The sequence below is a fragment of the Danio rerio genome, chromosome 23 (genome assembly GCF_049306965.1).
Source record: "Danio rerio strain Tuebingen ecotype United States chromosome 23, GRCz12tu, whole genome shotgun sequence".
In the NCBI taxonomy this organism is placed as follows: domain Eukaryota; kingdom Metazoa; phylum Chordata; class Actinopteri; order Cypriniformes; family Danionidae; genus Danio; species Danio rerio.
In genome coordinates this window covers 33,776,902-33,790,423 of record NC_133198.1, presented here as the reverse complement: position 1 = coordinate 33,790,423, position 13,522 = coordinate 33,776,902, and the positions used below count along the sequence as shown (strand labels likewise).

The following is a 13,522-nucleotide window of genomic DNA, read 5'->3' as shown; positions in this document are numbered from 1 at the left end:
TTTAGTTAGTTTGGTGGTTGTAGTATGAACAGTCTAAGAGGAGATGCGTTCCTAAAATATCTAAGAAGAAGAAGACGGAAAAATATTGTTTATGTAGTAAAACAGTATGTTGGCTTTCTCAAGCCACCAAAATAATCTGAAAATATTTTACTTTTATTACTGTTATTATTATTTTTAAGCATTTACTAATTATTAAAAACATCACTACTTGTTCAAAATGTAAAGAAATTCTTGTTTATTTGAAAAAAACATAATTAATTTATTTTTTATGTATTCATTTAGTTTTGATAATAGTTGATGTCTTCTAAAATGACATCTTTCACTTTAAGTAATTGCACATCCATTGATTTACATAGGTGATTGCAACCTAGCCAAGTGAAAGTATTACTTTTTTAAAAACAAGAATCTTTTATTACTGTGTATATGCTGTCATGTATTGTACATACATTAACTTATATATAGTGTAATATTGTCTACAATTATATATTTAAATATGTGTGGTTGCGGAATATATTTTTTGTATTACACCAAAGGTTTTATTCATTTAAAAAAAATAGTTTATATATTACTACAGAAATATGTATTACGCTAATTAATACACATTTTAAAAAATATCCATTCTGTATTTGTTTTCCTTTTTTTTTTTTTGTTATGAATTGCATTATGGGACCTTGACCTTTGATCTGTCCACTTTTGATGTTCAAAATTCAACTTTTAGTAGTTTGAAACAATATATTGTATAAGAAATAAAATATATATAGAAAAAAGTCCATGAAATAACAGAAAAAGTACTCTCCGGTTAGGTTTTTGTGGCATTATTTACAATGATAAACACTAACACAGACAATATATACCTTCAAACTATTAAAAAAGTCACTTTTTTCAAACTTTTCAACACCAAAGGTTGTTGCAGAAAAGATAAAGGTCACATAAAGCAATTCTAAAGCATATAAGACGAAACAAAACATTAATCCCAAAATATGGAAAATTGCTAACTTGCGGATATTTTGTTTACAGTGTAGTTATATATAAATACATACATTCTTGTACAGCTGATACAAAAATAAATCTTCAAACATTTTGCACATGCTGCTCCAAACACAAGTGTACCAAAAGAATGTTTAGAAAAGGTAATTAAAACACCCAGCAGGCACACAATGTCATAAAATGTTAATATAAGGTTAGATTTAGGTTGTGGTGTTAGGTGACCAAAGTTCAATATTGTGTTGGAAAATAAGCAAAATGCAACGTCGAGTCAACATCTTAAGTGACATCATATTGACACCAAATACTGACGTTTATTCAACCAAAATCTAATGTCTGATAATAGTAAACGGTAATAGATTGATTAAGGTGTTTAAATGTCTGTACTGCACTTCAATAATGCGACTAAAATCTGCATACTTCACGTCTTAATTTGATTACTGTTAATATGATTATGACTCTAGTTGGATTAAGGTAATCAAAAACTGCTGTTTACATGATAGACTCATAATCAGAGTATTGTCGGATTCTTGGTGTTCATGTACACATAGTCACTGACGTTGTTCTGAAATTGGGTTCTGACGTCAACCCGATTTTTATTTCTAGATCTGACATCATGTTGACGCCCTGTGCCTGCTGGGACTGAAGTAATTCTTAACAAACATAATGCAGTGAATTTATAATTTAATCAAATAAAGACTACAACAAACAATGTCAAGTAATCCACAAGGTGCAAAAACAAAGGAGGAAGAGCCCCTTTTTTCCCCATTTAAACAATGCTCTTGTATATTCATATTTAGAATTTTGATACGAAACATATTATCCAACAGAGGCTCATTCTGAAAACGTAGCCCTATATACATTTCTGGAGATCCAGAATTATGTAGCCAGAAATACGTATGGCTGCATTTCGTCCTTAAAACGAACGCTATGTAACGGTATAACGCCTTTCCGTTTCGTGCTAGCAGCTGACTGCTTACCTCTGTATGTACAGCTTTCCTGCTGTTGTCCAGTGGATCGCATCATATATTTAGACTTGAGACGCAGAGGATTTGACCGCGACAATAGGGTTCGAGTCCAGCAAAAAATGATTCAAGAAAGCAGGTAAGACAAAAACAGAAGCAAAAAAATAAAACAAACAAGTAAATAACAGGGTGAGAATGTGGTACAATCTGAAAATGAGGTAAAAATCTGGCGAGGGCTTTTCTTTTTCTGGATTGCTTTCCAAAACACTGTCAGTTGGGTTTATGAAAGTGGGTGGGTGGGTGGGAGGGTTGGTCGGTCGGTCAGTCGGTCAATCAGTCAGTGGCTTCTGGTGGATTTACGTGAGAAGGCGTGAATGGCACTCACAAGAGAAATTTGAGATCTCAAAAAACGTACACAGCAGCCTCTGGTGGATTCATAAATACAAAAACATAAAAAAGTACCGCCTGGGATGTATAGGAGAGCTCTCCAGAAATGTATATAGGGCTTCATTTTCATAATAAGTCTGGGTTGATATCATCTGGTTACTTTTAACCAGAACAACATGCATTAACTCTATGCTAGTGGTAACTTTCCTCACAATTCCAGACGTGACCATACAAGAACATTGGCAATTCTAAAAGCTCTAATCCGCTAACACAGGAGCAGCGCAATGATAAATCACCACCTCCTTTTCCTCCAGCTCAGCACATTCTCTCCCCTGCCTCAATGACCTCTTACGCTGGTCTTCTAGAAAGAGATCGGAATTGGCCGGGATACAAAACTCATGGAAACAGCGCTTGAAGTTTTCATCCAGGAAGGCATAGAGAACGGGGTTTAAACAGCTGTTTGCGTAACCCAAAGCAATGCAGAAATGCATAGCCGCCATCGAGGACTGACTGGCCCCGAGTTCCACATGACCCAGAGCCTGAATCAAAGCCAAGACCTGCACCGGCATCCAGCAAAACACAAAAGCGGCCACCACCGACAATACCATATAGGTGATTCTCCTCAGATTGCGGTCTTTTTCCCGTGAGCCGGACAGTACACGGACACTGCGCAAACGACGCACCATCAGGCCGTAGCAGACGCTTATGATCAGCACAGGGATCAAGAAAGAGAAGAGAAACACACACATCATGAACACACGATCCCAGTGCTTTCTTGGTTCAGGCAGGCTCACCATGCACTCGGCACCTGCATGGAAAAAAACACATTAAAAAAGGGGATTTCACGTAGTGGCTGTGATATACGATGAATTGTGATGAGTAAAGAAATGGAGAGTCTTTTGAAGGGAACACAAGAGGCTGTGATTTAAAAGTGCACAAATGTATGTTGTTCTGCTAAGAAAGTTCTTCGAAACTGTACTTTCGACAAATTGATTTTTAGGGTCTGAGGGTTTTTTATTTAATTTATATTATTATTATTATTAGAGATGCACCACAAGGATTTTTTTAACACAGTGGCAACAAACAAAAAGAACTTTCAAGTGTTCACACTAAGCTGATGATTGATTAAAAAGCGAGTTTGGCATGCTGTCCAGGTTGGTCTCAAGATCTGCCCTCTTTTTTTTTTCTTTTTTTTTTATAATTATTTTTTAGGGGTTTTCACCTTTATTGATAGGACAGTGGAGATATAGAGACAGGAAAGTGTGGGGAGCAGAGATAGGGGAAGGATCAGCAAAGGACCTCGAGACGGGAATCAAACTCTGGTCGCTGCGATCACCTCGATGCTATGTGTCGACGCACTAACTTATAAATTGCATACTGATATACTGCATACTAATATAATTGCATATACAGCATATATGATATAGTGCTGGTTAAGAGCTCAACTGTAGTGCCAAATTAGATTGATCCATTCACTTATGATGCATGTCTTTGGAGTGTTGGAGGAAACAGGAGGACCTGAGGGAAAGTCACACAACCACTGGAAGAACATGCAAACTCCACACAGAAACGCCAACTGGCCTGTTAAGGACCTGAACCAGTGACATTCTTGTTGTGGGGTAACAGTGCTAACCACTAAGTCACCGTACCACCCTATAAAGGGAAAGAAGGAGGAGTGGAAGGGGGGATTCTTCAAGGAGAAGATAACTGAAGAAAGAAACTCTGGTTAGTGAGTTAGGAATCATTTGATTGGTGAATCATGCATTAGCTAATGCAGGACCAGCCACGGTCAATCATAAGCATGTGCTCCTCTCGAAATTAGTTCAAAAATAAACTTCGACCAATTCTGATAACAATTTTGGAGAATTGCATACAGTACTGGATTTTTCCTCTCCAATAGATTAAATTTACTGAATATGGATTGAATTAATTGTCCAATATTTTTTGCTAATCAACATTTCTTTCATTCATTCATTCATTTTCTTGTTGGCTTAGTCACTTTATTAATCCTGGGTTGTCACAGCCGAATGAACCACCAACTTATCCAGCACATTTTTACGCAGTGGATGCCCTCCCAGCTGCAACCCCTCTCTGGGAAACATCCACACACACACACACACATCCACACACACACACACACAAACACACACACACACACATACACATACACTTATACACTACGGGCAATTTAGCCTACCCAATTCACCTGTACCACATGTCTTTGGACTGTGGGGGAAACCGGAGCACCGGGAGGAATCCCACGCGAACGCAGGGAGAACATGCAAACTCCACACAGAAATGCCAACTGAGCCGAGGATCGAACCAGCGACCCAGCAACCTTCTTGCTGTGAGGCGACAGCACTACCTACTGCGTGCCTCAACATTTCTTTTAACATCATAAACTTTTACTTGACAAATAAAGGAACATAATTATGAATTAAACTTCAAAAATAAAGCCAGTGTTTTTGCTATATATAAAATTATGTCTTGCTGCTCCAGATTAGCCCAATCTGTACAGATTTTGTTTGTTTTTGCAAGTATTTAACGATTTTTATGAAAAAAGTTTTTTGTGAGATTATTCATAGGACATGCAACACATTGCGTCCATGTAATTACTAAACATCAATACCAGTCTTTTATACAGATATCTTTAAATGAGTTGGCCAATACATCACTTCTACTTATTGTTTTTGATAAAGGCTCACCTAGGCAGTATTTATTAATATTAATATTTTTGGTGGAAAACCTGATACTTTATTCCAGTATAAATATAAACAATATTTATTTGAAATATAAATATACTGTTACATTACATGCCTGTACTGGACTAATCATTATTACTTGAACTAACATTCTGAATATGTTTTTGCATTTTACAAAGTGATTGTTGTTTTGCATACAAAGTTTTGCTTGAATTCTAACACATTTCATATTTTTATAAAAGGTATAATTCACCCAAAGATGAACATTTCAGACCTGGACCTATGTGAGAATTTATATTTAAATCGAATTTTTAAATTTTTATTTGATTTTTAAAACAACTTTTCATTTAACTACAGCAGATCCTTATTTGTCATGGGGAATTAATTGAGCCCCGTTCACTTGCATAAGAATTTTTTTATTCTAAACTTAACATTTTCTTAGGACTAAAGAATTAAAGTTAGATACACATTTTAATAGTTATGTGTTATTAAATAATGAGCTTTTTGAAATGCCAATTTGGTTGACGTGATTCTTTCAGTGCATTTTTGTGGACTTTGCTTTCATATTTTACATAAAAATTACTTAGAACAAAAATGTCCACCTTCCCTGGAAGGTTGTTTAAAAAAAAACACACTTAGTGCACCTTTAATCCACAATAAAATGTCAAAAATAATTTCAGGCACAACCGAAAAAAAACACTAAAAACACCACCAACAGCATGATTAAAAAAAGAGAGAAAAAAAAAACAGGACACGATGAGCAAACATGCCTTAAAATGGAAGGTCAACACAGAGCAACATGAAAAAAGAGGACCAGACCATCGTGATCATCCTTCTCCACCTGACCCATGATCATAGCAGGCAGTCCTACAGCTGATGCCAGCACCCACACCGCCACATTGATCAGCTTGGCCCGGAGCGGGGTCCGAACTGTCAGCGAGCGCACAGGGTGGCAGACGGCTATGTAGCGATCCACACTCATTACGGTCAAGGTGAAGACACTTGTGAACATGTTGTAATAGTCAATGGCTACCACAGCCTTGCACAGGGGCAGACCGAAGGGCCAGAAACCTAGGATGACATCAGTGCCTTGGAAAGGAAGAGTGGCCAGAACCAGTGCATCAGCCAAAGCCAGGTTAAAGATGTAAATATTGGTGGCCGTTTTCATCTTTGTGTACCTGCGGCAGGTGTAAATATAACTTGTCAAAATACTTTGGAAAGCAAAAATACTGTCATTTACAGTATATGAAAATATAGAAATATACAGTTGAAGTCAGAATTGTTAGCCCTCCTGAATTATTAGCCCCCCTGTATATTTTCCCTAATACCAACATTTCAAGCCATAACAGTTTTAATGACTAATTTCTTTTAAAGTAGTTTAAACGAGCAAAACAATAATTGTTTGAGTGCAGTACATAATATATGACTAGATATTTTTTAAGACACTGGTATTAAGCTTAAAGTGACACTTAAATGCTTAATTGGGTTATTTAGGCAGGTTAGGGTACTTGGTCAAGTCATTGTATAACAGTGGTTTGTTCTGTAGACAATCAGAAAAAATATTGCTTAAGGGGGCTAAAAATGTTGACATTAAAATAGTTTTAAATAAGACTTTCTCCAGAAGAAAAAATATTATAGGAAATACTGTGAAAATTTCCTTGCTCCATTAAATATCCTTTGATGAATGTTTGAAATAGAATAAATATCTCTCAGGAGGGTTAATAATTTCACCTTCAACTGTGAGTGAGCAGAGAAAAAATTAAAAGACCACTTGAAAAAAAGTTTCTCTGAATTTACTATAAATATTATAAAAACAGGAGTGTGCGTTTTGATTATTCAATAAATTATTGATGAAATTTGAAAAAGAAAATTTTGTAACTTTTTTTTGTCTGAGCAATAGTTATTTATATAATATTATAGCAAGAAAAATAGGTAACAGTTTATTTTGATGGTCCTTATTGCACATTTTGTTGACTAAAAGTTGCACTGCAACTACATGTCAATAACTTTTAATTTGAGTATTAGACTGTCTGCTTAATATCTGTTGATACTGCTCCTTCAACAGACATTTAACTGACTATAGGCACCTTTGCAAGCACGTCAACACTAACCTAACAGTCTACTTATAATCTAATGAGAATTAGTTGGCATGTAAAGGGAATGTAAATTAAATTCAACAAAATGCGTTAAAAGGACCATTAAAGTGAGACTGAAAACTTTTTTAAATTCAAACTACAAAAATGTTTCTCTTCATTTTTCCAATATTATCAAATATTTTCCCCCAACAACTTAATTTGGGTGGACAGATTTTAGGACAGTGATTTTAATTCATTTTCTTTTTATATTAGTTCCAGTTTTGGTGCTGACTAATCTAATCTATATAAACAATGTATTACTGTAAATCATCCTATAGAAAATATTAATTTAAAAGGAAGATCTGTAAGGGGTTACTCATTTATGCTGAGCACTGTATATATAATTAGGTATGTTACTAGACTGCATTTGTCAGTTCTGTAGCTAACAGATAAAAATATTATTGACCTTTAAAATATTTGTAAAATTAAAAACTTTCCTTCCAGCCAAAAAACAAAAAAGACGTTCTACAGAATAACAAAAATAATAGAACATGTTGAGAAAATATTCATTGCTCTGTTAAACATTTCTTGAGATATATTTGAAAAAAATTACAATTTGACAGGAGGGCTAATAATGGTACAGTGCTCTGCATATATAATTACACCCTTCACAAATCTATATTTTAAATTCATATTTTTTGATAGGAAGCTTTACAATATTATATTTGTGCATTTATATTAGATTAGTCAGTAAAGCTAAATCTGGAGCTTATCTAATTAAATAACTTACAATAATGGTGCAAAACCTAGTACACCCAAATTTATATGTTATAGAAAAATATAAAATACAAAGTTAAAAATGAGGAAAAATCAAGAGAAGGAAAAAAAATGAAAAAATTCAGTTGAAATTTTGTAGGTTGTATTTTTTATTTTTGCAATATTTTGCTTGAATTTAATTGTATTATCTTTCCATTTGTAAATATGTTTGGTGACTAAAAGAGAATTAGTCGGCATGTAAAGGGAATGTAAATTAAATTCAACAAAATGCGTTAAAAGGACCATTAAAGTGATATTTATTAAAATATTATATTAAATAATAATTAAAATAATATTAAAATATTATTGTAATAAATATGTCTGTTTAATAAATCTATTTTGTTTTAATGACCCAAAATACATTGCCTATATTCACTGGGAAATTGATAAAAATATTAATTTTCAAAATGGGCTGTTCTCAATTATGCTGAGCACTGTATAGCTGTTTTTTCATAATTCATTTATATAAATGTCACAATGTACATGTATACATATACATATGAATATGCCTTTTAACTTATTGTACACAATTATTTATTATCTAAACATTAAAATCTGTTTATTATTATGGTGAAAATATTGCCACGTGCATAATGCATTCTAGCTTTGGACTGCATTAGTAACTCCTGCAAAGCCCCTTTAACCTTAGCACGCTATTATCATATATTGATCTTCAGCCATTATTTTAAATGTCCTGCTAGATGACATGACTTATTGACTACAACAAGGACGAGCAAGAAAGCAAATGGCAGTGACTTCATAAATATGAATCTTCAAGTTGTATCAGAATCACAGCTAGTGCAACCTTCAAACACTCAGTCTAAAAGTAAAGAAATAAACTATTCTTTCTTTATTATCCACAAAGAGACGGTCACAGTGATGTGGTGAAATTGTTCAAAATCCTCTAGAGGTAGACAGACAACATGCTGCGATCTGAGTAAAGAAATGGCAGGCGCTGCTTAGTAACCAGCCTAGCAACAGGTTTTAAAATAGGCCCAAAGGACTATATATGAGCACGTCTTGAGTAATGACAATATACGCGAATGCATGAATGCACACATAACAGAGCATAAAGACAAGGATGCGTTGCCTTTCCTTCATATATAAACACCAAAAGTGTGAACAAACTACGTCTAAACAAGTAGCTCTTATCCTTAAAAGCATGAGATGATGCAGCAAATCTATTTCTGACTCCTAATTATGAGGCACTTTTCCTTGAACATTCGATCAGCATGACATTCCTTCATAATTATACCTTCAACAATACAGGGCGAGACAAAATGACTACATGGCTGTGCTTGTGATGTTAAAGCATATACAATCAGGCGAAAAGTGCAAGTTGGTAAATCACATGCATTTTCTCTCCGCAATAAAACTTAATTCCCTGCATAAATTAAAGCTCGGCAAGGGCTAAAAGCGTTTAATGATTGTAACCCTCATTGTGCCTTCTGTTAATGTGAATTCTTTCTGTGCTGATGGAAAAGCTGTGTCTTGGCCTCCATCTACAGCTGTTTCACGCCAGGGAGGTTTGGACAAGTACCAAATGTTTATCTAGCAATGTAATGAACAAGCAGGCGTGTGACACAACGCTGGCAGGACAACTGCTACGATGGATGAGCAAGCAACAGAAAGAAGAAAATAGTGTTGGGTCGAGCAAATATTTTACTGTGATAATGTAGAGTTTTTAACTATAGGGTAGGAGTTGACTGCTGCATAACAATCGCCACAAAATATGTTGCATGTCATGACATTTAATATCACAAAGAATTTAATCAAACTGGTTAATTACTTAAACCAATATTTAATTATTGATATTAAATAAATGAAATATAACAATAAGAAAAAAAATTAAACATACAGTTGAAGTCAGAACTTGAGTTTAACGCAGAGCAGATTTTTCAACACATTTCTAATAATAATAGTTTTAATAACTCATTTCTAATAACTGATTTATTTTATCTTTGCCATGATGACAGTAAATAATATTTGACTAGATAATTTTCAACACACCTCCATTCAGCTTAAAGTGACATTTAAAGGCTTAAATTTTGACCTTAAAATGATTTTTAAAAATTAAAAACTGCTTTTATTCTAGCTGAAATAAAACAAATAAGACTTTCTCCATAAGAAAAAAATATTATCAGACATACTGTAAAAATGTCTTGTTAATAATTTATGAAATATTTGAAAAAATTAATTAAATTCAAACGGGGGCTAATAATTCTGACTTCAGCTGTATATGGAATCATATATCTCAATGTATCTCAATCAATAATCAATTAATCCTATAAAAATATTTTATTCATATGATTAATCGGCTACTTAAAATATTATTTAAATAATATTTTTTAAAATAAAAGATAAAATAAATTAATCAGTTGGATCATCACAATGTTAAAACCTTTACTAAAAAGTTTAACAACCAATAAAAAAATTATGATTTTATCAAGTGCATCAGAAAATATGTATTGTATGATACTTGATTCCTCTTAATCTTATTTTTATTAATCTAAATCCATTTGCTTGAGTATAGTTAGCATAACAAAAGTTTTAAATGGAGAGAGAAAACACTTACACTACCGGTAAAAAGTTTGGGTTCAGTGGGATTTTTAAATGTTTTAAAATAAGCTTCTCTTGCTCACCAAGGCAGCATTTATTTAATCAAAAACACATTACAAATTGTAAAATTGTGAAAATTTCTGATTGCACTATAATATAACTGTTCAAAAGTAGTTTACCATTTATTTAATAATTTATTCCAGTAATTTTAAAGATTAAATTTCAGCTTCATTATCCCTCTAATATAAATTATATTTGTTCCACCAGTAATGACTGGAGTAATAATTTTATTTGAAACTACATAAAATAGGAAAGCAGTTATTTAAAATGTTAATAAATATATATATTTTTTTCATTTATTAAATTAACAGAATAATTTTCTTTAAAAAAAAAACATGGAAAAAAAAACTGACCCTAAATGTTTTAAAATCAAAATGTTTAGTTGTATTTTGGTTAAAAAAAAAAAAAAAAAAAACACATTCTAAATTATACAAATGCTAACATAAATTGCAAGACTGCATATTAGAACAGATCCAGATTTTATATGTTGTTTGTTTTAAAGGAATTTCTGTCTATATTTACGATATTTCTATTCAAGAAAACGTTCAAACAAATTCAGTTCTGAACCTCCAAACATAAAAAACCTGAAACTAAATAAATTTCCAGAATTAATTATTTTGATTATTATTAAATGGGATACGTTAATTGATGTTAACAAAACATTCTGTTTGCTGGCTTTTTGATTGCTAATCAAAAAATCATATCATGAAAACCATTTTTTTTAAATAATGGCCCATGATATTAACAAGACAGATAACAAATAACATATGATGCTAAGTTAAACCCTGATTAAAGCGAGCTGTCTTTCAATGTGATTAAAACTATGCAGAGAAAGGAAAAGTGTTCACAATCCTCCTCGTGGCTTTTTCCTGTTTTACTACGTTTATAGTACATTATAAACATAAATGACATCTTGTATAATAATATATAAACTTTGATAAAAGAGGATTTTAAGAATATTTTATTTGTCCTTCATTCACTATTGTAAAATTAAATATGCTTTGAACTACAACTGCAGAACACCGATCACAAAATTAGTAAAAGTATTTATTTAGATATAAAGTAATGCATTTGTATTTTATTACCCTGTTATTTGCTGCTACAAAAATCTCTCTTAAAATTCTACATTTTATCTTAAAGTTAGGGTAAATTAATAACAGCTTATAATAATAATATATATTTTAAAAAAATAATAATAATTAGTTTCTGAACAAAATTGCATATAAATGTGAAGTGTTTTTTCCCTTTTCAGCTGTAAGCTTCATACTCTCACAGTTCATATATATAGGTCAATAAAGCAAGATGTTTCTAGTAACATACTCGACATAAGATTAGATTTTACTTGCTATTGTTTTGTATATCAGGCACTATGGGGTTAAAGGGAACATTAATGCCAAAAAGTGAAAATGTTTTGGAAGAATGTTGGAACCTGGTAGTCTTTGACATCCATAAAAACTATACAGTGGGGAAATAAGTATTGAACACATCCAGTTTTTTCCAGGGAATAATATTTCTAAAGGAGCTGTTGACATGGATTTAAACCAGGTTTTGGTAAAAACCCAAATAATTCAGACAGAATAATAAAATGAAACAAGAAAAAATAAATAAATAAAAGTGAGAAAAAAATGTTATGAGTAATACAAATGGAATGACACAAGGAGAAAGTACTGAATTACTGAAATGTACTTAATACTTTATATAGAAGGTTTTGTTTTAGGTGATGGCAGCTTAAAGACGCCTCTATGGAGAATGTAGTCACATGAGTTGCTTAGGTGTGAGCTTTTCACTGACTTCAACAGTGTGAAAATCTTGATGGTTCTGTCGGTCTTGTCTATCCAATTTCTACACCTCCATTTCTTCATGTGTTTAATCATTTTCCCCTGTCATTTCTTTTTATTTGCAAATTGATTTATCTGGCTATTTGATAAACATTTCAAGTCAACCGCACTTTTAAAAATTAGTTTTCTAAGAAAAATGGTAACATGTTTAATACTTATTTTACCCAAGTCATTACGTGTTAGCCACTGCATTAAAAGGGTTCTTCACCAGTTTCACCATTGACTTCTCCCTATAGACAAATACACACACACACAATTAACATGCTTGACTCGAACACTTCATCTCACCTGATAATTACATACATGACCAGACAGTTCCCCACGAGCCCCACCACGCACACTATCAAGTAGACAACAACGATGGTGATCTTTGCGCTTCTAGGTAGAGGCTCGTCCACTTCATCTAGTGCACTTAAATTCCCCTGAAAACGCGAGTCGTTGAACATCTGTTGGACGTAAGACAACTCGACCAACTCCATCGTGTGTCTACAGCTGTGGAGAAGATAAAACACTAATAAAACTTGTACATGTCTAGTAACAAGCAAGTGAATAAACTGCAGTTAAACGACGCCTCATAATCCGCTCTCTGAGTTAGTCGTATCTTAAAGTACTCACTTCAGCTTAAAGTATGTGACGCTGTCCGGTGAAATGGCTGAGAAACGGGTCCATCTTAAACCGAGAAGGATGAGATTATTACCGGCGCTTTCATGTTTAGCGAGACGAGCCTCTTCACCGTAGTGTCTGTCCGCCGTTCACTTGGCGCACATTGGGTCGTTACAGTAATCAAACATTGCGCGTGCGCGTCAGCGAGTGAGCGTGAGCGCGCGCTCGCGCCTGTGTGGACAAGTTTAGCTCCAGGGTTGGTTGGTTGCTGCCTACACTTTTCAGTCCTTGATGAATTACTCTGGTGGAACAAACATGGATATATCCAAGCTAGATACAAAAGAAATGTCTGAGGTAAAGTAAGTAAAAATAATATAATAAATTCTTTGATTTATAGAAAAGACTGCAATACAATGAAACGATGGAGAGGTGAAGGGAATGGATATAAAAATTGAGGAATGGAAAGAAGAAGACATGGATAGATGGATGGATGGATGGATGGATGGATGGATGAGAAAACAGGACCTTTGTTT

General features: G+C 33.4%; 1 protein-coding gene across 3 annotated transcripts; it reads right to left on the bottom strand.

The window, feature by feature from the left end:
- Positions 1 to 513: 513 nt before the first annotated feature.
- LOC556532 (mu-type opioid receptor) lies at positions 514 to 13,164 on the bottom strand. Of its 3 annotated transcripts, XM_073939193.1 has the most exons (5): positions 13,002 to 13,164; positions 12,726 to 12,878; positions 12,551 to 12,616; positions 5,858 to 6,216; positions 514 to 3,144 (listed from the first exon to the last, which is right to left on the bottom strand). In XM_073939193.1, the coding sequence occupies exons 4-5, from the start codon at positions 6,204 to 6,206 to the stop codon at positions 2,594 to 2,596; spliced, it is 900 nt and encodes a 299-aa protein (XP_073795294.1). In that variant the 5' UTR covers positions 6,207 to 6,216; positions 12,551 to 12,616; positions 12,726 to 12,878; positions 13,002 to 13,164; the 3' UTR covers positions 514 to 2,593. The 3 variants fall into 3 exon arrangements, with proteins under 3 accessions (XP_073795294.1, XP_073795295.1, XP_684448.3); XM_073939194.1 differs by lacking the exon at positions 12,551 to 12,616 and having other exon boundaries at positions 5,809 to 6,216; positions 12,675 to 12,878; XM_679356.8 differs by lacking the exon at positions 12,551 to 12,616 and having other exon boundaries at positions 12,675 to 12,878.
- Positions 13,165 to 13,522: the final 358 nt, after the last annotated feature.

Excerpts from the sequence above, each read along its gene's own strand:
- LOC556532 (XM_679356.8), bottom strand. The coding sequence starts at position 12,865 with ATGGAGTTGGTCGAGTTGTCTTACGTCCAACAGATGTTCAACGACTCG. Across the intron at positions 6,217-12,674 it reads GTCATGTATGTAATTATCAG|GTACACAAAGATGAAAACGG; the intron begins GTGAGATGAAGT and ends CACCTGCCGCAG. Across the intron at positions 3,145-5,857 it reads GGAGAAGGATGATCACGATG|GTGCCGAGTGCATGGTGAGC; the intron begins GTCTGGTCCTCT and ends TTTTCCATGCAG.